This window comes from Vulpes vulpes, chromosome 12 (assembly GCF_048418805.1).
Source record: "Vulpes vulpes isolate BD-2025 chromosome 12, VulVul3, whole genome shotgun sequence".
Taxonomy (NCBI): domain Eukaryota; kingdom Metazoa; phylum Chordata; class Mammalia; order Carnivora; family Canidae; genus Vulpes; species Vulpes vulpes.
In genome coordinates this window covers 183,526,922-183,548,419 of record NC_132791.1, presented here as the reverse complement: position 1 = coordinate 183,548,419, position 21,498 = coordinate 183,526,922, and the positions used below count along the sequence as shown (strand labels likewise).

Sequence of the window (21,498 nt, the reverse complement as noted above, 5' to 3'; positions counted from 1 at the left end):
ACAGTCCTTTTCCCCTCATGAACCAACTGGTGGTGTCTATGGGGGGCGGTGTAGTCACCTGCCCCACTTCATGGTAGCCCTTGGGCCTGGGATAGAGAGCCAGGGAAGGGAGGCTTCCCTCCACTTAGGGCAGGCTGGAGCTCACAGTCTTGGGAAGTAATATCAGGAAAGAGGAAGAGGAAGGGATCTTGGGTAGACAGAGGCCACACACTTCATTGTAATTGTTTTAATTGTCTGGCTTCTCTCTAGACTGGGAACTCAGTGAGGGTTCTGACCAGTAACTGGCACATTGAAGGTGCTCTACACAAAATCACTGACTAAATGAAAAAGGACTTTCCAGTTGCCTTTCTAAGTTTTACAGATGGGAAAACCAAGGGCAAGGGTGAGTGGGAATGGGTCAACATCACACAGCTGAGTCTGACATGAAATGAAGCAACAGCCACTTCTACACCCTCCTGACCCAGGAGGGGCACAGGACTTGACACACCAGCAAGGGGCCTGCCCCTCAGGTTGGAGTGTGGCTGCTGCCAGCCTATGCCACCCTCTGCCAGAGACCAGCTGTGAGGGTGCGGGCAAAGACAGCAACAGCACAGGTCAGTGGACGGGCTGGAGGCAAGGCCAGGTGAGCTCTTAGGCTTGACTCACAAAGCCTAAAGGATTGTGTGTGTGTGTGTGTGTGTGTGTGTGTGTGTGTGTGTGAAAGAGAGAGAGAGAGAGAGAGAGAGAGAGAGATGAGAGTGAGGTTAGGAACAGGTGATGCCTTCCAGAGGAGCTCTGTTCCCTCCACCACACCTTCAGAAGCTGCTGCCTCCCAGTCCCAGGAAGCAGAGCACATAGATAGGGAATAAATACATGACCAGTGGGAGAGGCAAAATGCTAGAAAGCACCCCCAGCCCAGCTGGGTCTCTACCACCAGGACCCCTGCCCCTTGAGTCTGTGTGAAAGCCAGGCCCTCAGGCTCAGGCAGTCACCCCAGGAGAAAGGAGATCCCCACCAGGACCCAGTGAGAGGTAGACAGCGTGAAAGCTGAAGGAGCACCGAGGGGCCAGGTGGGGGAAGGGAGAGACTGGAGTATGCAGACACCCAAAGCCATCTCATGCAAGAACAAGTTTCTACTCCCAAACCACCCCCCATCCCCATCATGCTCGGCCTCCCTCCTGCCCAGGCTTCCCCTCTGCTCAACAGAGAGCTGGAGGTAGGAGGGCCAACTCAGTTTGCTTGGCATGCTACTACTGGTCCCTAGGCCCCAGGGAGGCTAGCAAAGGACACCAACCCTCTGATGCTGCCACTCCTACTTCCTGGGATGCTCCTGCCCTCCCATTCCCCAAGAAACACCCAGGCCATGGAAGCACAGAACAGTCAGCTTCATGTTCTGGGAGCTGTTCCAGAGCCCTCCGCCCAGGGCCTCTGCCTGGAGCCATCCACCAGCATCAGTCAGGCAGCAAGCGGCCCAGTTCTGCTTCATCCAGCCGGTTGGTGGCCATGATGTGTTCCAGCTGCTGCCGGTAGCGCGCCAAGTCCTGCATGAAGTGGGGCACCCGGGTATTGTCCAGCACCCCATGGGGCCGCAGATGGTCTACATCCTCATAGGACACCTGCAAGAAGGAAGCTGGGCCTCAGGGATAGCCAGAGGTAGCACTGGCTTTCAGGTAGCTGGTCCCAGCTCCATACATGTACAAATGGCTCATTGCCCTCTGCTCCTGGAAGGCCTCCCTTTCCCCTCTGGATCCACTCCCAATGTTATGTACCCTCAGGCCTAGTCCTGGGTGTTTGTTCTTTCCCTCTCAACATCTTCCTTTATCATCTGTGCCCTACAACTCTACTAATTCCAACCCAGCTTCTCCCCTCACCTCCAAACCTAGGTATCCAACTACCTCCTGAACACCTTCCCTGGGATCTCCTTCAGGCATCTCAGACCCCACACCAAACGCTGAACTCCTGGGCTCCAGCTTATGCCAGCCCCACCTTCCTCACAGGTTCCCTATATCAGCTTGAGGGAAGGGACCTGGGATATGTTACCCACCAAGTCAGGGTGGCTCTTGACTTAGAGGAATTCCACTCTCCGAAGAGCTTTCTGCAGCTTGCTCCTCCCTCTGCATGGCCACTGCCCAGTTAGACCAGACCAACATCAACTCCGCAGGAGTGACTGCAAAGACAGCTTCCTCCTCCACCTGTGCTCCCCTTCCCTAGGCCTCTCTGTCTAATCCACCTTCCATCTAACATCCACAGGGAGCCTTCTAAAGCAAAAGTGACATTTCTCTGCCTAAAGCTCTACCCTATACCCTGTTGCTTCAGGTGCAGTCTCCTTCCTCAGCCTGGTACAAATACCCAGAGCCAGACACTTGGTCCCTGGCCATTTCTCCAGCCTCCTTCCCAGGCTGTCTTGACTGCTCCCCGGGCGTGAATGCTCGCCTCCTCTGAGATGCAGCTAGCTACACACACCTGCAGTCTAGGTCAAGTACCTACTTTTGGCTGCCAGGCTGCCACTTCTCTTTTGTTCACCTCCACCCAGGTCTCCTCACCAGAGAAGCCTGGCACCTTGTCCTCAGTCGAGCAGCCATCAGAGGCTCAGGGAACACTGGTGTCACAAGGAGAGCTGGCTAGGATCTCTAGAGGGCACAGAGCCTCACCTTGCCCAGTGAGGTCAGCAACGGGAAGTCGATGGTCTGGCGGTGCCGCAAAATGCGCACGATGCCATCCAGGTACACCTGATCCTTGCTGAAGCAGCCTGTGGGCACCGGATGGCTGTGAGCCCCGAGGAACGAAGCCGCCCACCCTCACCCCGGGTCAGGGCACTCCCCCACCCCGCACCCAGTCCTCCCCCCTTCAGGGCATCCCCCAAGCCGGCGCCGGCGCCCACCGGGCAGCGAGGTGTCTGTCTGGCCGCGCTTGGCACGCACGCAGTACTCCCAGCGCACGTCCGCGTCCTGCACGTAGCGCGCCAGGTCCTGGAAGAGCTGGCGGAAGGACATGCGCGAGGCACGGTGGATGGTGTAGTACAGCAGGGCGGCACGCCACAGAAAGGGCTGCTTGCGGAAGAGCACGCTGTGCAGGCTGGCCAGGCCCTCCTCGGTGGGGTTCGCGGGCCGCAGCCCGTACTGCAGGCGGCCTTCCGCGCTGTGCCACGGCTGCCGCGCGTTGTTCACGCCCCGCAGGTAGTGAGTGCCTGCAGGGAAGGCGAGGGGAAGGAGAAACTGGGTGGGGCATAGGGGGACCAACCTGCCGGGCCCTGTCCTGCTACATCGTGCAGGACTTCTAGCCGGTGATTCCCACGCACTCCAGCCCCTAAACTCAGGCTCTCAGCAAGTTCTCCCCGCCCCCGCCCCCAATGCATACTCACCCAACCCCAGGCGGCGGAAGACCCTCCTCAGGTGAGCTCACACCCAAAGACTCAGAATCCCCCACACAAGAATCTTTCCGCATCCATTCAGGGCTACACACACAACTCTCCCAAATTCACACTGCCCCCCACGCCCCCAGGAGAGGTGTAGGAACTCACAAACCACCCCAGCCCCACATCCTGCATGCCCATATCATTTTGACAGTCATGCTGATGACCCCAGCGGAAAAACACCTTTTGCCCAGAGCCACAGGATTCTTGATGAGGAGAGACAGACAGAAAGGAATACTAATTAGTGTCCCATGCTCTCCTTTTCAGCTCAATCTATCCCTTCCTAAAACCTGGCTTTGTGTCCTCAACTAATTTTCTTCCTAGGATCTGGCCTTCCACCCACCCTCGAGGGCCTCCCTGATGGTGGGGCTAGTGGGACCCTCAGGGTACTCTGCCTGTCGGAGCCTCAGGAGCCTTGTCCCCACTGTCAAGGGAAGTCAGAGAGGAAGTAGAGCGAAGAAAAAATACCCAAAAGGAGCAAGAGATGGGAGTGAGCCCAGAGACTGGGCGGGCATGTTCTGGCCTACCTCTGGGAGCCAGAGGGGGTAGGTAGCTGCTCACGAAGGGAAAGGGCCCATCCTCCGGAAGGAAGGGGAAGAAAGAAACAGGGTGGGGTTACTGGGGCCCCAAGCTGCCCCCCACATCGTCCCAGTCTCCTCTCATCCTACCCACCCACCCACCTATCCACACCCTGACCTATCTCGTGCCGCAGCATGCCCTCCAACCAATACTGGCGGGCTCCAGTCAGGTTGATGGCCAGTGTTGGTCGGCTGTTCTCCACCATCATCACTGCCTGGGACAGCAGGTCTTCACTCAGCTGCACCACAACCTGCAGGTGGTAGTGAACCTAAACCACGGCAGCCAGCCCTGGGACCGGTATACAGGCGGACCCACTGATGCCTCAGGGCAGCCAGGCCACACCCTTGGCCAGAGAACCCACCCTTCACCACCTCTGCTCAGAGCCAGCTGCCACCTCATTGGGACAGAGACAGGGGCTTGCCTGGGGTCACGAGCTGGCCTGGTGTGGAGCTGGGCCTGGCAGCCCGGTTTGGGGCACATACAAGAGGGGCCTCAAAGACAGGGCTAGCTCACCTCCCCGACGCAGCCCTCTTTCTGCATGTATTTGCGCACAATGGACCAGATCTGGCACTTGGTCAGCAGCTGGCCCCCCGTTGCAGCCTCAAAGTGTTCATAGGTACCAAACTTCTCCAGGACCGCCTCAATGATGCCAACTGCCTGTAACAGGGTTGCAGTGGCTGGTCAGACCAGGCCTCTTGGGTGATCAGAACGGTAAGGTGGGCAGGCCAGACTGACCTGATGGATGAACTGTCCAGAAGCCTCACAGTACTTCTCCAGCACAGCCGTGGGCATGGGTTCCTGGTACTCGAACTGTGGGTTGTAGGTGTAGTGGGACTGGAAGAACTTGTCCCGCTCACGGTCCATATTGGTTGGCCGTAAGGCCACCAACATGCAAGGGCTCTTGCTGGCACCACGGCCTGCATCCTTTCGAGTCTTAGCAATGTGAGGCAGGGAGGCCGCAGACCGCAGGGTGCCCCCACCTGGGTCCCGTGCCCGTCCAGGTGGGGCCCGACCCTGGGTGCCACCTCCCCGCCGGCCAGTACTATTTACAGTATAGGTGCTCTCACTGCGACGCATGTGGCCACGGTGGCCCAAGTGCAGCTCTGAGAAGGGCTGCAGCTCAGGCCTGGGCGGCAGAGCTGAGGGGATTGACAGAGCCAGGGGCAAGGCCAGGGATCGAGGCCAGGGGTACAGCAGTGTCCCATCTCGGTCTGAGGGCTTCAGCCGATGGCCCAAAGATGAGGGACTAGCTGGCGGGCTGGGGGGTGCCTGTTCATACACCTGAGCCCCTGAGTCCAGCACCATTCTGTCCTGGGGGTCACATCCAGCCGGGTCACTCCAACTCCCCACACTGTCGACTTCTGGGGACACAGAAGGGCATGTGGAGACCATTATGAGCCGGTGTGGCCTGAGCACCAGCAGGCCTTGCGCTCCACAATGCCCTGGCCAGGTGTTCAGTGGGCTCGGGGCCTGCCACCAGGGGTCAGGGTAGCTGCCCCTCACCCCCTTCCCGGTGTCCATTCCCTCCAGGCAGGCTCATCCAAGGAAGCTGGACTGGGGGAAAGCAGGAACTATGCACTCACCTAGATGGTGGTTCTGGAATCCCCTTAGCCTATGAGCTGCCGAGAGCAAGGCCCGAGCCCCAACTCGTGCTCAGCGCCCACCTAGACTGCGACCTGGTGGCGTAGCCCCAGCTGCCGGGAGGACGGCTGAGGGGGCCTCACTACCTTCAACCTGCCTTCCGCCTATGGCATTTTCTCGGTCTCACCCCTTGCATCCCATCTAGCTCCACCACCTCCTCCACCCCAGTTGGCCTCAGTCAGGTCAGGGGCCTGCATGTCCCTTGATTATGTTACTTCCTCCACCTGGAATGGGTCCTCTCTCCTCTGGGTCATCTGTTCAAATCCAAATTAGGATCAGCTTTTGGGGAGCAGAGGGAGACTTCAGCAAATTCAAGGCAATTCCTGGTCTGTCTCCTATCAGAGGCCTCTTTCTAGTGGTCATCCCAGGCCAGCGTTGGCATGTTCACCCCTTGCTCTGTACTAGGGCTCAGAACAATCCAGTCTCTCCCCAGAGACTGTCTGAAGGCTCCAGACTTTGAACTCCTCTGCCTGCTCAGGGCCACAATTCCAGCATTTCTCCAACGCCATCAATCTCTTCCTCTCTACTGGATTCTTTCCATCAGCATAAATACATGCTGTTATTTCTGTCCTAAAAAAAACAAAACCAAACCCCCACTTGACCCCAAACTCCTCTAGCCCCACATCTCCCGCCAGCTGCTCATTATTGCAGCACAACACCCATCACCCATCTGTACACAGTCTCAACCCTTCTTTCCTCTTCTCTCTTATGTTTCACTCCAATTAGGTTTTTATCCCCACTCTCCATTAAAATTGAGCTGAATCTGACCAAGGTCATCAATGATCTTCATATTGAACAGTGCACAGGACATAATTAATCATCTCATCTTGGAAACATGTTCCCCACTTGGCTTCCCAAATACACTCAAATATATTCTCCTGCCTCACTGGCTGTTACCTCTTGGCCTTTTTTGCTCATCATTCCTATCTTCCTGACCTCTTAACACTGTAATGGCTCAGGACTTGGAAACTTCTATGGACACTTCTCCCCTCTTCTCCGTTTATACTTACTCCCAGAGTGATTTCATCTGCTTTCATGTTTCAAACACATCAGCCCAGACTTCTATAAACTTCAGACTGGTGTTGCCAGTTCTCAATTCAACATCTTTACCTAAAAGTACAATAAGCATCTAAAACCGAACATGTCCCCTATCTGGAATGCTTCTCCCCATATAGCCACAGGACTCACCTCTCCCACTTTCCTCAGATTTCTGCACAAATATGCTATTAGACAAGTCTCCTTGAATCACTCTCTATAAAATGGTGAACCTCCTCTTTCCTCTCCACCACAATCTTCCCTTCCCCACATTATTGGTTTCTGAAGTAGTTATCACCATATGAAGCACAGTATAGTATAGTTATCTGCTTTCTCCTTTCGAATGTTCAACAGCTGTGTCCCCAGAACCCAGAACAGTGCCTGACCCAGAGCAGGTGCTCAATAAACGAACCCAAGAGTATTTCTTCTCAGAACTGGAAACATTCCTTGTCCACACTATGTCTCCCTATCTAGATCTGGTCCCCTGCCCCCACCTCCCTTCCCTCTGCCTGGTGACCAGCTCTTTGAAAAGATTTCAGGCCTCAGACTTTACTCTTCTCAACCAACTGCACACTTTTCTGGACTCCTCACTGGTCTCTGGGCACAATCTCTGGATCAATCGCCTTCATCTCCACTCCCCCCTCTTTCATTCGACCTACGTCTTCGCAATGACCAAGAATACAACTGTTTCTTTCACTTCTTTTGCCAAGATTGCCCTCGCAATGTCTCTGTAGCAAATCCCTAAACATTCCTCAGGGCCCGGCTTGGGTCTCACCTCCTCCGGGAGGCCTTCCTGGCGTCTTGGAGGCTCCCAATGTCTGGGCGGCTCCTTTACCACCCTAAGCTGTCACTGTCGGAGCCCAGATCCGTGTTCCCTCACCACCCCCTTAACTCCCTGAGGGCAGGGACAGGTCTGACTGACCCCCATGTCCCAAGCACCCAACACTGCATGAGGAATGAATGAAAGATGACTGGGGAGGAGCCCGGACACTAGGCGGGGTCTGGTGACAAATGAGAGGGTGTGGCCTGCGCCAATAAAAAACTCCCGGAGAAGGTAACGTGGAAGGGGAGCCAATGGGGACGGGGAGATAGAGGAGGGGCGTGACCTGCAGCCAATAAGAGGCGGAGGATGGGACAAAGGGCGTGGCCAATGGAGGGCGGAGCCGCAGGACAATGGAGGGGGGTTCTCGGCTAGAGGAGTAGGGATCGCGTCGCGCGCCTCCGCGGCCTCTCGGGGGTTGGGGGTTCCGCCCGCGTACCGCGCCCCCACCTGTTCTCTCCTCTTCTCGCCACCGCCGTCCCCTCTCCGCAGCCACCAGTCACCGGCCGCCCGGCCCGCGGGAGCCGACCGCTGGTGACGCACGCACTCGGGCGCGCGCACGCTGACGCGAAGGCGCGCGTAGTCACGTCAATCTCGGCGGCGGCGCGCGCCCGAGGAGGCAGGGGCGGGGCCGGGCGAGCGGAGGGGCGGTGTCCGCCACCGGGTCACGCCCCTGGGCGCGGCCGTGCCTTAAGCCCGCCCCCTCCACGCGGGCCGGGGCGTTGCGGTGCGCCGGGTGCCCGGGGGCCTCGCGGTCAGGGCCTGCACACAGTGCCCTGGCGCCGACAGGGGGGCTGCAGTCCGCCTGTGGGGGCGGAAGCTCGGTACTTGGGAGCCGCGTCCACACCGGCCGACGCCGGGATACGGGAGGTGCCGCGCATACATCAGGACCGGAGCCAGGGTACCTTAGGCGTTTCGCTGAGCGTGGACCCCCTAGTCATCGCATTTTTATTTCATTCCCCCTTCCCCAGGACACAATTCAGGCTCTGGGGGCCGGCCCTGTATTCGGGGGGCAGCCCGGGGTCAGGCACAGGGCCCCGAGGGAAGGCAGGAGGACAGCGTAGGCGTAGGTGCGGGCACCAGGCTGAAGAGTGCGCGGCGACCCGCGGCGGGCGAGGGCTGTGGGCCGGCCTGCAGGGAGCTGAGTGCGGCCAGGCGCTGCTCTCGGGACACGTCCCCGCGCAGGTCCAAGAGGGCAGAGACGTGATCCTCGCTAGGGGACGCCACAGGGGTGCGTGTCACCTCCGCCCCACTCCTCCCAAGCCCGCCCCCGCTCCACCCCCCCAACACCAGTCTTCACACCTCACGTCAGGAAATTTTTGTCGCAGGCCTGCCACCTCGAGGCCAAGTAGCATGGGGTCGCGGAGGTTCAGCAGATCCCGAAGAGCGAGGAGCACGGGCGCGCACTGAACACTCTCCTCCAGGCCCTGAGCACCGCGGGTAGGTCTCGAGTCGCCCTTCGGCCCCGCCCAACCACCGAGACTCCCGCCCAGCTGCTCCCCTAACGGACTCTCACCAAGCCCAGGAAGAGCTCCCGAAGCTGGGCCGCGTCGTGCTGCAGGCGCTCGGCCGCCCGGGTCCTCTCGTCCGCGCCTCGGCACACCAGGCGGCCCTGCATCAGCGCACGCAGGTACTGCAGTACCACCGTACGTTCCGCCTCGGCCAGGAGCAGCTGCGGAGAGCGCAGTGGGTCCAGCATACCTTTTCCGTGGGCGCTTCCCTACTCCACAGTCTTCCCCTTCAACGCACCTGGACCGCAGGATTCCGCACGCGCCTGAAATCCTGGCAGAAGCGCGCCGTCCTCTTGCACACGTCGTCCAGCAGCTCTGGGCTCGAAAGCCACCGGCGTGAGGGCAGAGCCGTGAACAGGGGCTGCGGGATGGGGGAGCAGAAACAGGGCTGGAGGAACAACCAGACCTAGCATTCCTCCTGCAGAGAAGCACACACGTGTATGCTGAATCTCTTCCACCCCCATCCCCACCTGAAGCCTTACCTGGAGCTCGGCCAGCAGCGCCTCCAACACCAGGCGGCAGATCCTTCTCTGCAACTCGTCCAGCGCTGCCTCCACCGGAGCCAAAGCTCCTGAAGCCACCCCGTCGGGCAGCAGGACTGACACTGAGGAGCTGGACAGACCAAAAGTTAAGGCTTCAGGACCAAGGCCAAGGCCCTCGCGGCCCTCTGTTGTGTAGCCACTCTGATGCCACCTGGTGGTGCAAGTGTGTGGCGAGATGGGGCAAGAGGGGGCTCTCAACCCTTCTGAAGATCTGGGGCTTGGATTAAGGACGGGAGTGGTGGGCTCACACAGCTAGCAGGAACCCAACCAGACCTGCTTCAAATTCAAAATGTGACTTCGAGCAAGTCATATCTTTTGTTCTCCATTTGGGTAAAGAAAGAGTTTAATCTCAATCAGGAGGGAATAAAACTCATCATTGGCTTGTTTGTTCTCTCTGCCCTCACCACATAGAACATAAGACCAAAGAGGAAGGGAATTTTTTTTTTCTGTTGTTTACAACTGTAACCTCAGACATTACCAGGCACAGACTAGGGCCTTGATAAGTATGTGCTGAATAAACGAATAATTGATACAATGTGTCAGGCAGGCACTGTGATAGGTACTTCACATTTGTTATATGATTCTCAGAATCTACCATTATTACCCACATAGTGCTGATGAGAAAAACGAGATTCAGAGATTAGGTAACCCATCCAAGGTCACACAATTAGCAATTAGTAGAACTAAGATTGGACTGCCAGGGCTATGTGACTCCAAAATTTCTTATTTTTTTAAAGATTTTATTTATTTATTTTTTAAAAGATTTTATTTATTTATTAATGAGAGAGAGAGAGAGAGAGAAAGAGAGAGGCAGAGACACAGGCAGAGGGAGAAGCAGGCCCCAGGTAGGAAGCCCGATGGGGGACTTGATCCCAGGACTCCGGGATCATGCCCTGAGCCAAAGGTAGACACTCAACCGCTGAGCCACCCAGGCATCCTTGAGTCCAAAATATCTGATGACCTTTGTGTGGACTGGGTCCACACTTGGGGCTCAGTAAGGGGTTCTGGGAGGGTGGCTTCTGGTACCTGAGTGCTGATTGGTGGTTGAGGGTGGCCAGTAGGTAGGGCACATAATGAGGGGCCATTGCTTCCCCCCTCACGTGGTCTCGGGAGAATCGGATCAGAGCATCACTAAAACTGCAAAAAGCAGAGGTGGTTCCTGTACCTGTCACTCTGGCACCCCCACAATCTGAGTCCAACCTCCAGCCCCACCTTCAAGAAACCCAAGACCCTGTTTTGAAGGAGCCCTTTCCCGCTGGTGTGCCTTATTCACTCAGAACCCCTTTGGGCTTCCCCAGGAGCAGGACTAGGGGTCGGATGTGGGTCGACGCCTTGGCAGACCTCCTCAGGAATGTGCCCAGCTCTGATAATGCCATGGCATGCATCCGTTGCTGCAGTGACTCGCTGACCAGGCTGGTCACGCGAATGTTCTCTTCTAGGATCTACAGGCAGAAATGGGTGGCAATCAGCAGGGTCCTAGTCCTGTTCTCCCTTTCCCCTATGGGAGCTTGCCACCTGCCTGGCCTCTTCCCACCCACCTGTAGCACTATGGCCGGCATAGGTGAGTGGTAGAAACCAGATGAGTCGGTGCCAGGTTCCTGCTCTCTGTTCCACTCAGCTACCTCCCCATCCAGTGCGTTCTGCAGCCACTGGGCCACATTTGCCTGGGGAAAGGGGCAGAAGGCAGCACGATGTAGCAGGGCACTGATACTACTAGAGACAGGTAGACATACGACTCTAGATACAGGCCCATAGCTGGTGGCAGAGTTTCTCATACCCGGGGCCCAACTACTCACCTGGATTTGGGCCACAAATGTTGCCTCTAGCTGTTCAATGTTCTCCAGGGTCAGGAGGGGCTCCAGCTGAGACACGTCAGCCTCAGGCCCCAACTCGAGGCTCCCCATCATTTCGGGCCTGCAGATGGGTAGCCCGGTGTCACTCTGTGCCTCCAGCCTCTGATCCACCCACTTCCTGTTGCCCCAAGGGTACTGACCCCTGGTACACATGCAGTGCCCAATGCAGCAAGGTGAAGGCGTCAGAAGCGCCTAGCTCAGGCCCTTCCAGGAGCTGCTGCAGACAGCGGCGCAGTCCATGGTGCAGGGTGTGCGTCCACAGCTGAACCACCTTGTAGTGTGGTGGGCAGCAGGGTGCTACTAGTGCTTCAGCTGTGGCCAACTCGGCTGGTAAAGCCACCCGCAGAGCCTCCAGCCACCCCTTCAGGGCCCCGGGCTCGAGCAGAAGAGGTGTCCCAAAGTGGGTTCTCTCCAGGCCCTCCTGTAATGCCTGCAGACAACGCTGCCGCCAGTCCCTGGGGGTCAGCTCCAGGGAGGGTGTGTACCCGGCATCGACTTCTGCTATGCGCACAGCAGCCACCAGCAGGGCTGGGTCCTCCCGTGCCAGCTGCCCTGCGGCCCCCGCAGCCACCTCCATGGCCTGGCCAAGAGCCTCAGCCAGAGGGCCCAGCGCCTCAAAGACTGGCAGCTCCAGGCCCCCCAGAGGTGCCCATGTCTCCTCTTGTAGCTGCTCCAGCTCCCGAAGGCACGCATATGCCTCCAAGAGCTGCTGGGCATCAATCAGGGTCCGTGTGTGGGCCACTGCTGCTGGCACTAGGAAGGGAGAAGATGAAACAGCCCTAAGTTTCAAACTTCCCACCTGTGCAATGGGCACAGCCATAGATACCGAGGCCCCTAGGGCTGGAGTGATGTGTAAAATGCGTAATAACCAGGACAGCAGAGCACTGACCAATCTGAAAGGACCCAGAGAAGGGCCCAGAGGCCTACTGGGGCAGATATAAATTCTTGAGCTGATGGAGCAAGAGGAAGTCAGGGATCCTGGAGGCAAGGCAGGGAAGAACTTGTGGACCCTTGCTAGTGGCTATTTACCCATCCTATTAAGGAATCATTTCAATAACTTTGCAACCAGGGCGGTCAGAGCCACTTGACTGGGTCTCAGCCCTGAGTCCTACAACGCATGCTTGACAATCCCAGCATGAGCTGATTTGTATCCAGATTCCTCTGCCATCAGAAACTTGAGTCACTCTCTGGGAGGTCCCTGGGGTGTCCCTCCCATCTAAGGGTGATGCCCTTTGGTCAGTAACGGGCATGTACTGACTGACTGTTGAGGGGCTGAGGCCCAGGGCCCCTGAACACTCACCTGCCCACAGCCGGGGCAGCAGCTGAGACAGGACCTGCAGTTGCTTGTGCTGTGCAACCTGTTCCCGCAGCGGTTTTAGGGTCTGTGTGGCCTCTGCCAGACCCTGAAGCAACCCATGGGCCTGGCCAAGGGCCTCACGGGCTGCCTGCAAGGCCTCAGAAGCCTGGGCCAGCTGCCACACACCAATCTTCACGCCCTCCAGGTAGGACTGCACCACCGACTACAGGAGGGAGGCAGCCTGTGAGGCCTGGCCAGGCCGGCAGCCCACCCCCAGCTCTCCTTTCCCCTGACCAATGCCCACCTTGATGCGCGCTTCCAAGGAGCAGGTACGCTGAACCTCACGGCTGCGGTACTGGCTCAGTCTGGCCAGCTGCTCCGGCCGGTAGAAGATGCCCGAGGCCCATTTGAGTGCTGCTCCTCGGGCCAGCTGCTCCGCCCTCTCCTGCTCTGGCCACTCAGGCCCTGGGCAGGAAGAGCCTGGGCAGCCTCGTCAGTTGGGCAAGGCCGATGGGAAGTGGCCCGAACCTGTTCCCCTTCCTACTTCCCAGCCTGTCCCCTAGGGCAGTCTGACCCATTCCTCTTGCTGCCCTATAGAGCACCGGCCAGACCCGGCAAGGAGGACCCAACCCGACCAATGCCATCTTTTTGGCCACCATCCCTCCCCTAGCCCACCCGGAAGGGCTCCTACCGGGAGGAATTGAGGGCTGCATTTCATCCTTGGTTGCTGAGTCCATGGCAGTCCTCGGAGGAGCTGGAGATGAGGTAGGAGTCGGGGCAAGAGCCTGGGTTAGAGTGGGCAGAATGGGTGCTCCTGTGAGCTGCAGCCTTGGTCTAGGCCCCTCTGAGAAGGAGGAGGGGGTTTCTTGCCCAGCCCCCTCAGGAAACTGGGTTTCTCAGTTTTGCCCCTGCAGATCCCAAGTGAGGCAGAGCAGACTCAAGCCCCTGCTGGCCCCAGCTCCAGCTCTGAACTGCAGAGGATGGTTTGGTATGGAACTCACCAGGCTTGACCAGGCATCCAGTTCCTTCTCCTTTGAAAACACTCTTTGGCCTTGAGGATGGCCCTCTCCCCCAGTCCTCAGGGCAGAGCAGGGTATTCTCTTCACTGGCTCACGAGGCCTGGGTGGCTCCAGCTTACACCCCAGCGTGCAGCAGAATCCTTCTCCCCAAGGAAGCCTCTGTACCACCTCCCCTGCCCAAGAGCACCCTCCTCCTTCGAAGGCCCCTCCTTCCCCAAGGCCAAATGCCCAGAAAGGAAGGAAGCTGAGTCTCTGGCCCTTTATTCCCAACAGGAAAGTGCATCTGCATTGTGGGATGGGGTGGGGAGGGCTGGGCGCCATTTCCTTGGGGGGAGGGGGTGTAGGAGTCCTGCCCAACCCATCCAGGACCTGTTATGTCCTGTGCTCAGGACACAGACTCACGTGAACTAGAAGGCACTAATTTGGGGTAGAGAGCAGTGTGTGCAAATATGGGTGCAGACAACATCGCAGTAGGAAAACTGTTGATGGCTCCTCAGAGGGAGGGTAGGCACCCCTGCAGAGAACTGAGAGGCTGTTGTGAGGAAGGTGTGGTGGGTGATGTTGAGAGAGGGGTAGGAGGGCTCTGAAAGCTGTGTTTGTCTTGAGAGTTACAGGGGGCCATGGAGAGGACCACCAGGTAGTAATAACATAGTGGATGCTGGTTACCACCCAAATCCGCCCTGCGGGACCACACCACTTCTTCCCCTAGCTGTCCGGAACGTAGGTTGCTAAGATGTCACAGCTGAGTCTCTCACTCAAAGTCAGGGCACAAAGGCCTGATAACCTTGTCTGGACATGGACCACCTTGGAAGGGCCCCACCTCGGTTTCAGGGCTCCTAACAGGATGGCCTGAGACCTCTATTGTAACTGCATCACAGTTTAATTCACCTTTCTCCTCAATTTTGCGCGTCTTACTCCCTTACAGATGTGGATCCTCAATAAACTTCCTGCAGACAGATTCCTGTCTCAAAGTCGGCTTCCCAGAGATCCTGACCTAAAGTAAATGATAATAAATATTGATGGTATCAAACATAACAAAACGGTACTAGCCAACACCTAACCCTTTCTACCTGCCAGGAACTGCTCTAAGTGCTTTACGTACACGTGCGCATAGGTAAGCATGTTTGCCTTGGTGGGAAGATGGTTACAATTCCATGGTCTCTGGGTACTGCAGGGTGGGGACGAGAGAAAGATGAGGCTGGGATCAGGGAAGGGGAATGGGAGTGGACACAAGTGGGCCCGCTAGATGTACCCAGTGCTGGCTGTTTGGCAGGAACTGAAGGACAGCAATGGGGTCAGTTAAACCAAGACACTGGGACAGCTTCAAGGAGCAGGTTGGGGGAAACACATTGCGGTCATCAAGCAGCGTGGTCTCCTCTTCTGCAAAGGGGACAGGCTGGATATGCCTGGAAGGTTCTAGTGGCTTTCCCTTCTCTACTGCCGGGGCTGCCCCCCTGACTTCCTCCACCTGCCCCTGAACCCTGTCCCCTCTCCCGGGATCCCCGGATTGTCTTCGTCCTCTTCGGCGGTTGGACATTTGCTGATGGTCCCCGAAGTTTTGCTGCCGTGTCCGCAGAGAGGAATTGCGCCGGGTTCCCTGGGAGGGCGCGGAGCGGAAGCGGAAACAGCGGCGCTGGCGCCGGCGGCCGGGTGGCCAGGAACGGAAGCGGAAGTGGCGGCGGCGCCGGCCTGGCCTGGCCTGGCTGAGGGGAGGCGGCGGGCGGGAGCGATGGCGGAGGCCGGGCCGCAGGCGCCGCCGCCCCCGGGCACCCCAAGCCGGCACGAGAAGAGCTTGGGACTTCTCACCACCAAGTTCGTGTCGCTTCTGCAGGAGGCCAAGGACGGCGTGCTTGACCTCAAGCTGGTGCGGCCTGGGCTAAGGGGCGGCCGGGAGGATGGTGGACCAGGCAGGCCCGGACCGGTAGTGGGAACCCCTGGGGCGGCCCCGCTGAGCCCTCGGAGGGCAAAGCGCCATCCGTGTGCTTTCTCACAGGAGGGAGGCCAGGAGCGGTTCCATTCATGCAGCCGGGGCCATTGGGCGTCCGCTCTGTGCCAGGCTCTGGGCTGCAGGCGGTGGTCCTCGTGGCCCTCCTCGGCTGGTGTGGGGACATCAGTTCAGACGGTGCCGGGCCTCCTCCTGCCCCGCGGTCCCGAGCTGCTGCAATGCCTGGGAGGAGGATTGGGACTCGGGCCACCCCTTTTCCAGAACCCTTCCAGACTAGGTCTCAAGGTAGCTGGGGGAACACCTGAGAGTGGGGCTGAGTATCCTGCACGCTGTTCTGTCTGCCAGGCAGCTGACACCCTTGCTGTGCGCCAGAAGCGGCGGATTTACGACATTACCAACGTCCTGGAAGGTATCGGGCTGATCGAGAAAAAATCCAAGAATAGCATCCAGTGGAAGTGAGTGGGGGCACCCGGGAGAGCAATGGCGTCTCCCACCCAGAAGTGTCAGGGGTGTGGGGAGGAGGACACAGGAGAGAGCAGGGGCCACGGGACCCAGAGTTCCTGGCAGCTCCTCTCAGCCCCACTCTCTGGGCTCAGGGGTGTGGGGCCTGGCTGCAACACCCGGGAGATTGCGGACAAGCTGATTGAGCTCAAGGCTGAAATCGAGGAGCTGCAGCAGCGGGAGCAAGAACTGGACAAGCACAAGGTGTGGGTGCAGCAGAGCATCCGGAATGTCACAGAGGACGTGCAGAACAGCTGATATCCTCCTGGCGGTCCCTGCTCCCGGGGAGTGGGCAAGGGGCCCTCTAGTCCAGCTGGGTTTGCTCTGTGGTGCCCTAGGCACTATCCCTCTTGGGAGGATGATCCTGCAGCTCCTGGCCAGGTCCCTGCCTTGGCCTCCATCCTCAAACTCAAAGCCCCTCCCCAACCAACCTTGGCCTGTGATTCTTCCCTATGTAGACCCCAGGTCCCAGGACTTTCTCTGAGAGCTTTTATGTCAGATCTCTGTTAAAGAGCTGGGTTTTCTCTGTGGTCTGCCATTTGTCACCATAGGCAGGGCATCAGCCGTTCTCCTTAACCCCCACACCTTGGCCTACGTGACTCATGAGGACATCTGCAGATGCTTTGCTGGTGAGCAGAGCCTGGGTAGGGGGACATGGGGGTGGGGCTGGGCTGAGCCACAGCCTTGAGCAGTGGGCTCAGTGCCCAAGGAGAGTTTAGTCTCTTAAGAGGGTTCCTTAGGCTTGCCCAAAGAGGAACCAGGCAGGGTAAGTCCTGGGTTTGAGGGTCACCAGGACTCCATGAAGGCAAAACATATTGAAAGGGTACAAGAGTTCTGGGCTGGGTCCCTAGGTCAGTCCCCATCTGCACTGTTCCCTGGGCTTGGCTTCTCGGACATGACAGAGGCATAAGGGGGATAGAGCATGTGCGTACACATTTGCATGGTGTTCCCTTGCAACCTATCAGTTAGTTGCATTACAAATAGAGGAACTGCTCCTTCTTCATCCTGTATCCCCTAAACTGGTTTGGAGAAGGAACATTGGCCTTGGCCAGAACATCTTCTAGGGACCAGCCCCATCAATCAAGGAGTGAGATGCCTATGGCCAGCAATCCTTCAGTCCACACGTTTGAGCCCAGATTTTCTGGTTATGACCCTTGGGCTCTTGGGAGGAGAAAAGCTTTAGTTTTCTGCCTCAGCCACTGTGGTGGGGGTCGGGTGAGGCTTACTGTCCTAAGAGACCATGATTTCCTCCCTTGCTCAAAGGAATAGGTACCCCTATTCTCAGATTAGATTGAGCCCATGGGCCCTGACTCCTCTTCCTTGTCATTCTAGGAGATACCCTCTTGGCCATCCGGGCCCCGTCGGGCACCAGCCTCGAGGTGCCCATCCCAGAGGTGGGTGCTCAGCCCAAGCAGGCGGGGTTGATTGAGGGCGGGTGCTGGCTGTGGAGCCCGATAAGTCCCGGGTGGGGCAGGTAGGGGGTGGCCTGGGCTTGGGGTTTATCTAGAAGAACGGGCAGCCTAGGGTGGGAGAGGACACTGGCCCCGGCCCAGGGTCAGGCTGGCAGGAGCCAAGCCTGCTTCTCATTCCACCTGTTCCTTACCACCCACCTCCAGGGCCTCAATGGACAGAAGAAATACCAGATTCACCTGAAGAGTGTGAGTGGCCCCATTGAAGTGCTGCTGGTGAACAAGGAGGCATGGAGCTCACCGCCTGTGGCAGTGCCTGTGCCACCACCAGAGGATCTGCTCCAGAGCCCACCTGCTGTCTCTACCCCTCCACCTCTGCCCAAGCCTACCCTGGCTCAGCCCCACGACACCTCACGCCCAAGCAGTCCCCAGCTGACCACCCCCACCCCTGTCGCTGGCATCACTGAAGCCCAGGGGGTGCCCGGTCCAGCAGCTGAGATCGCAGGTGAGGTAATAACAGGCAGCTGGTGATAGAATGATTTCTGGGACCCAGAAGGCAATACCTCTGTGTTGTGGAATGCGTGTTCAGAGTTGGAAGAGACCTTGGGGAGGATGTCCTTTTCCTGACCTCCAGCTGGCCTCCCCTTGCTGTGGTCATAAATGAGCCCTTTCTAATAGGCTCTGATGGTGTGAAGGGATATTAGTGATAACAGTTTTCCCCAAGTCCACTTGTGTCTCCATTCAGCCCCCCTTGAAGTGTGGTCACAGGAGTCATGTCATTCATGAGTCTCTCTCCTGCAGGCCTCATGCTCCTGTCTCCTTTGGTGGTTCATTTCTGCATTACCTCTGCAGGGCGCTGGCCAGGGGCAGGGTCGGGGGGACTGGCAGTACTTATCTCTCCTTGGGCCTGGGAACCGGGACTCTTGTCATCCCTACTGTGGGTTCTAGCACAAAACTGCAGTATCCCACTTCCTGCTCCCAAGTGACTGGGTTCAGGGGCTCTGGTTGCAGTGAGTGGTGGCCCTGGAACGGACAGCAAGGACGGTGGTGAGCTCGGCTCCCTCCCACCGGGCCTGGCAGCCCTGGACACTCGGCCGCTGCAGTCCTCTGCCCTGCTAGACAGCAGCAGCAGCAGCAGCAGCAGCAGCAGCAACAGCAACAGCAGCTCATCCGGACCCAACCCTTCTACCTCCTTTGAGCCCATCAAGGCAGACCCCACAGGAGGTGAGTGCATGTTCCCTGAGGGGCAGGGAATCTGGCCGCAGCCACCTCTAGGTCAGAAACAGCTGGGGCTGGAACCTAGCTCTCCTGTCTCCTCAGCCAGAGCTGGCCAGCCCCCACATCAAACCTTGTTTTGACCCCAGAGCTCTGCCAGCCTGAGTGAGGAGCCTGGGCTCCACAGAACTCCCAGGCCCCTCTCAAGCCTTGCCTCCACCCCCACCGCCCTACCTCCCCACTCCCTCCCCCGGCACTCAGGTGTCAGGAAGGCATAATAGCTGTCCTGGGGATGGGGTGTGGGAAGGCACTCAGGCTCCAAAACTGGGGGCAGTGTCTTCCCAGGGGACGTGATGTCATTTGCCTTGAGTCTTCTTTTTATCCTGCGATTTGGGTATTCGCTTCTAGGACTCGTTCTCCTCAGCCCACAAGCACTGGTCTCTTCTCACTGACACCTTGTCCTCTGTGTTCCCTCTCTCACCTTCACTGGATCCTTAGCTGAAACTAGCTTTTCTCTGTCAGTGTGTGTCCTACTATTGGCCCTGGTCCCTCAGGCCTGACACCTGCACATCATTCTGCTTCTATCTCCTCTTCACTTTGCATTAACTGAGTTTTGTCTCAGACATCTCCCATCTCTGCCTTCATGTCCTCATACTCAGGGTCATTACTGGCTACCTCTGTCCTGAATTCTTCGGCATCTTCCGCTGTACCCTGACTGATAGGGTTGTCTGAAACACAGGTTGTGTGTGCCATTTCTGAGTTTACATAGTACCTCCAACAGCTTCTTAAAGGCTGGTGGGTAAGAGCAGAGCCCCCCCTCCTGGCATGTGCAGTCCTTGTGCACCAGCACTCCGCTAGTTTAATTTTCCCCTGCTTCCCACGTGTGTCCTCCAGTCAGACCTTTGTAGCAGACTTGTCACCCTGTAGCACCAGCGCCTACCGAATGTCTGCCTGCTTTGCCAGATGACCTGGTCCCGGGTGTGGTCACTGAGCCTAGCATTGAGCAGGTGCTCAGCAAGGGCAGGAGTGAGTGGGGCAGCTGCCATCAGACAGGGCATATCTACTGAGCCCGTGAAGGGAGGGGTCTGCTGCCTTTCTGCAGCACTTCTGAGTTAGAAGGGCCGTATCAGTCACATGCGATGAGCCTTTAGTACCCTGGGTACTCAGGAGTTCACATCTAGCCGGGGAGACTGACAATGCCAGCTTGGCCTGAGGCATGCCCTCCACCTCCAGCTGTGTGGAACCCTAAGATGGGTGGTAGATCTGAGGAAGGTGGGGGCTGGAATGGGACCAAACTGGATCTCTGTGCCCTCGAGCATGGCTTTCTTGTCTTTCAGTTCTGGAACTCCCCAAAGAGCTGTCAGAAATCTTTGATCCCACACGAGGTAGGTCTGCACTCTTCCGTGGGGTAAGGGTCTCATGGTTGTTTTCTTGCACTTCTGAGGCCCTGTGATTGCGTTTGGTACCTGGACAAAAAGTTCTTGATGGGGGGGTGGTGCGTGGAGGGCCCTCTTCATGGGCTTTGGTGGGTGGAGAGCCAGGAGCCAAAATGTAACCGAGCTTTTCCTCCCTCCAGAATGCATGAGCTCAGAGCTGCTGGAGGAGCTGATGTCCTCAGAAGGTGGGTGGCCCAGGAAGGTGGAGGGTGGGGGTGGGGATAATGGGTGGGCAACTGCTGGGGGCCGTGCTTGGCCCAGAGCCTCAGCCTGGTGCTCTCTGCAGTGTTTGCCCCCCTCCTCCGCCTATCTCCACCCCCCGGAGACCACGATTACATCTACAACCTGGACGAGAGTGAAGGTGTCTGTGACCTCTTCGATGTGCCTGTTCTCAACCTCTGACTGACAGGGACATTCCCTGTGTGGCTGGGACACAGACTGTGTGACCTGGGGGCTGCCTGAGGACCTCCCCTGCTCTACCCCTACACGGCTTGAGAGCCACAGACTCCTCGCTTCCCCAGCCTTCCCTCACTGCAGTTCTGATCAAAACTCCCACTCCTGCACGAGTAGAGCACCTGTACCGTGCTAGGAAAGCAGGGGAAAGGGGCTCAGCCCCCTTCACCATGGAGCCAGAGTGTTTGCCTCTCCTTTTCTGGGGCTTTCCCCCACCACGTGCCCTCTCCGAGCCCTCTCAGAGCCAAGGCTCGGCTGCCACTCAGTGGCACAGAACTGAAGACCTGCCATCATCCCCATAGGGCAGCTTGTCCAGCCCCACTGCCCTGTTCCAGCCAACGCCTCCCACTCTGGGGTGGAAAGCTGAGGGTGGAGCCAGATGCTTGCCAGCACCACTCCGAGCCTCCTTCACTTCACCCCACCCCTGACCCTGCAACTCCCCCTAGACCTCTCCTGTGTACCCCTCATCTGCTGGACCTTTAGCTCTGAGTACCTATGTGGGGTGGGGGGCGAGGAGAGTGGCTGTCAACCAGAAGGAACAGAGAGGTCTTTAGCTAGAAATCTGGGCAGGTGAGCCCCTGAGGATTGGCCCAATCTCCTGCTGCCCTGTAGACCAACCCTCCCTTCTTGTTTATTCATTTACCCTCATTTAGAGCCATTTGCAGAGATTTAGAAAGATTTGCAGTAACGAATGGATTCCTATATAAAGATTATTTTTATACTTTTTGCAGCAAAAGGAAATTGTAATATTTGTACAGTATCCAAGTGAATAAAAGACCATGCCTAAGGCTATCTCTGATCTGGTTCTTTCAGGGTCCCTCCCTGCAATTCTGCTGGATTGGTGGTGGGAC

The 21,498-nt window shown here is 57.7% G+C and overlaps 3 protein-coding genes across 16 annotated transcripts; 1 reads left to right on the top strand and 2 right to left on the bottom strand.

Moving 5' to 3' along the window:
- Positions 1 to 211: 211 nt before the first annotated feature.
- MATCAP1 (microtubule associated tyrosine carboxypeptidase 1) lies at positions 212 to 8,079 on the bottom strand. Of its 12 annotated transcripts, XM_072731725.1 has the most exons (10): positions 7,917 to 8,047; positions 6,622 to 6,721; positions 5,836 to 6,181; positions 4,706 to 5,331; positions 4,484 to 4,627; positions 4,088 to 4,220; positions 3,919 to 3,970; positions 2,861 to 3,166; positions 2,631 to 2,728; positions 212 to 1,595 (listed from the first exon to the last, which is right to left on the bottom strand). In XM_072731725.1, exons 4-10 carry the CDS (start codon positions 5,273 to 5,275, stop codon positions 1,585 to 1,587), a joined length of 1,314 nt encoding a protein of 437 aa, XP_072587826.1. In that variant the 5' UTR covers positions 5,276 to 5,331; positions 5,836 to 6,181; positions 6,622 to 6,721; positions 7,917 to 8,047; the 3' UTR covers positions 212 to 1,584. The 12 variants fall into 12 exon arrangements, with proteins under 12 accessions (XP_072587826.1, XP_072587819.1, XP_072587821.1 ...); XM_072731718.1 differs by having other exon boundaries at positions 4,706 to 6,181; positions 7,917 to 8,056; XM_072731720.1 differs by lacking the exon at positions 3,919 to 3,970 and having other exon boundaries at positions 7,917 to 8,053.
- Positions 8,080 to 8,379: 300 nt separating this feature from the next.
- On the bottom strand, positions 8,380 to 14,618 carry EXOC3L1 (exocyst complex component 3 like 1). Of its 3 annotated transcripts, none has more exons than XM_026011454.2 (14): positions 13,671 to 14,618; positions 13,361 to 13,454; positions 12,974 to 13,149; positions 12,673 to 12,892; positions 11,513 to 12,125; positions 11,316 to 11,433; positions 11,058 to 11,183; positions 10,861 to 10,961; positions 10,546 to 10,656; positions 9,460 to 9,589; positions 9,216 to 9,338; positions 8,983 to 9,138; positions 8,769 to 8,893; positions 8,380 to 8,679 (listed from the first exon to the last, which is right to left on the bottom strand). In XM_026011454.2, the coding sequence occupies exons 1-14, from the start codon at positions 14,007 to 14,009 to the stop codon at positions 8,490 to 8,492; spliced, it is 2,622 nt and encodes an 873-aa protein (XP_025867239.2). In that variant the 5' UTR covers positions 14,010 to 14,618; the 3' UTR covers positions 8,380 to 8,489. The 3 variants fall into 3 exon arrangements, with proteins under 3 accessions (XP_025867239.2, XP_072587814.1, XP_072587813.1); XM_072731713.1 differs by having other exon boundaries at positions 12,974 to 13,134; XM_072731712.1 differs by having other exon boundaries at positions 13,361 to 13,423; positions 13,671 to 13,862.
- A 613-nt stretch (positions 14,619 to 15,231) lies between these two features.
- E2F4 (E2F transcription factor 4) lies at positions 15,232 to 21,439 on the top strand. Its single transcript, XM_026011468.2, has 10 exons — positions 15,232 to 15,552; positions 15,979 to 16,088; positions 16,230 to 16,391; positions 16,720 to 16,763; positions 17,467 to 17,528; positions 17,751 to 18,048; positions 18,555 to 18,767; positions 20,096 to 20,143; positions 20,335 to 20,379; positions 20,481 to 21,439. The coding sequence occupies exons 1-10, from the start codon at positions 15,232 to 15,234 to the stop codon at positions 20,594 to 20,596; spliced, it is 1,419 nt and encodes a 472-aa protein (XP_025867253.1). The 3' UTR covers positions 20,597 to 21,439.
- The last annotated feature ends 59 nt before the right edge of the window (positions 21,440 to 21,498 follow it).

Bases quoted from the DNA above. Each gene is read 5' to 3' on its own strand.
- MATCAP1 (XM_072731719.1), bottom strand. From the start codon at position 5,491: ATGGACACCGGGAAGGGGGTGAGGGGCAGCTACCCTGACCCCTGGTGG. The intron at 4,221-4,483 runs GTGAGCTAGCCC...TACCACCTGCAG, and splicing joins AAGAGGGCTGCGTCGGGGAG to GTTGTGGTGCAGCTGAGTGA. The intron at 3,167-4,087 runs GTCAGGGTGTGG...CCTTCCCTGCAG, and splicing joins CATGCTGCGGCACGAGATAG to GCACTCACTACCTGCGGGGC.
- EXOC3L1 (XM_026011454.2), bottom strand. From the start codon at position 14,009: ATGGCGCCCAGCCCTCCCCACCCCATCCCACAATGCAGATGCACTTTC. The intron at 12,893-12,973 runs GTGGGCATTGGT...TCCCTCCTGTAG, and splicing joins CCTTGGAAGCGCGCATCAAG to TCGGTGGTGCAGTCCTACCT. The intron at 9,590-10,545 runs GTACCAGAAGCC...TGGTCTGTCCAG, and splicing joins AACCACCAATCAGCACTCAG to CTCCTCAGTGTCAGTCCTGC.
- E2F4 (XM_026011468.2), top strand. From the start codon at position 15,232: ATGGTCCCCGAAGTTTTGCTGCCGTGTCCGCAGAGAGGAATTGCGCCG. The intron at 16,089-16,229 runs GTGAGTGGGGGC...CTCTGGGCTCAG, and splicing joins AAGAATAGCATCCAGTGGAA to GGGTGTGGGGCCTGGCTGCA. The intron at 16,764-17,466 runs GTGAGCAGAGCC...TTGTCATTCTAG, and splicing joins CATCTGCAGATGCTTTGCTG to GAGATACCCTCTTGGCCATC.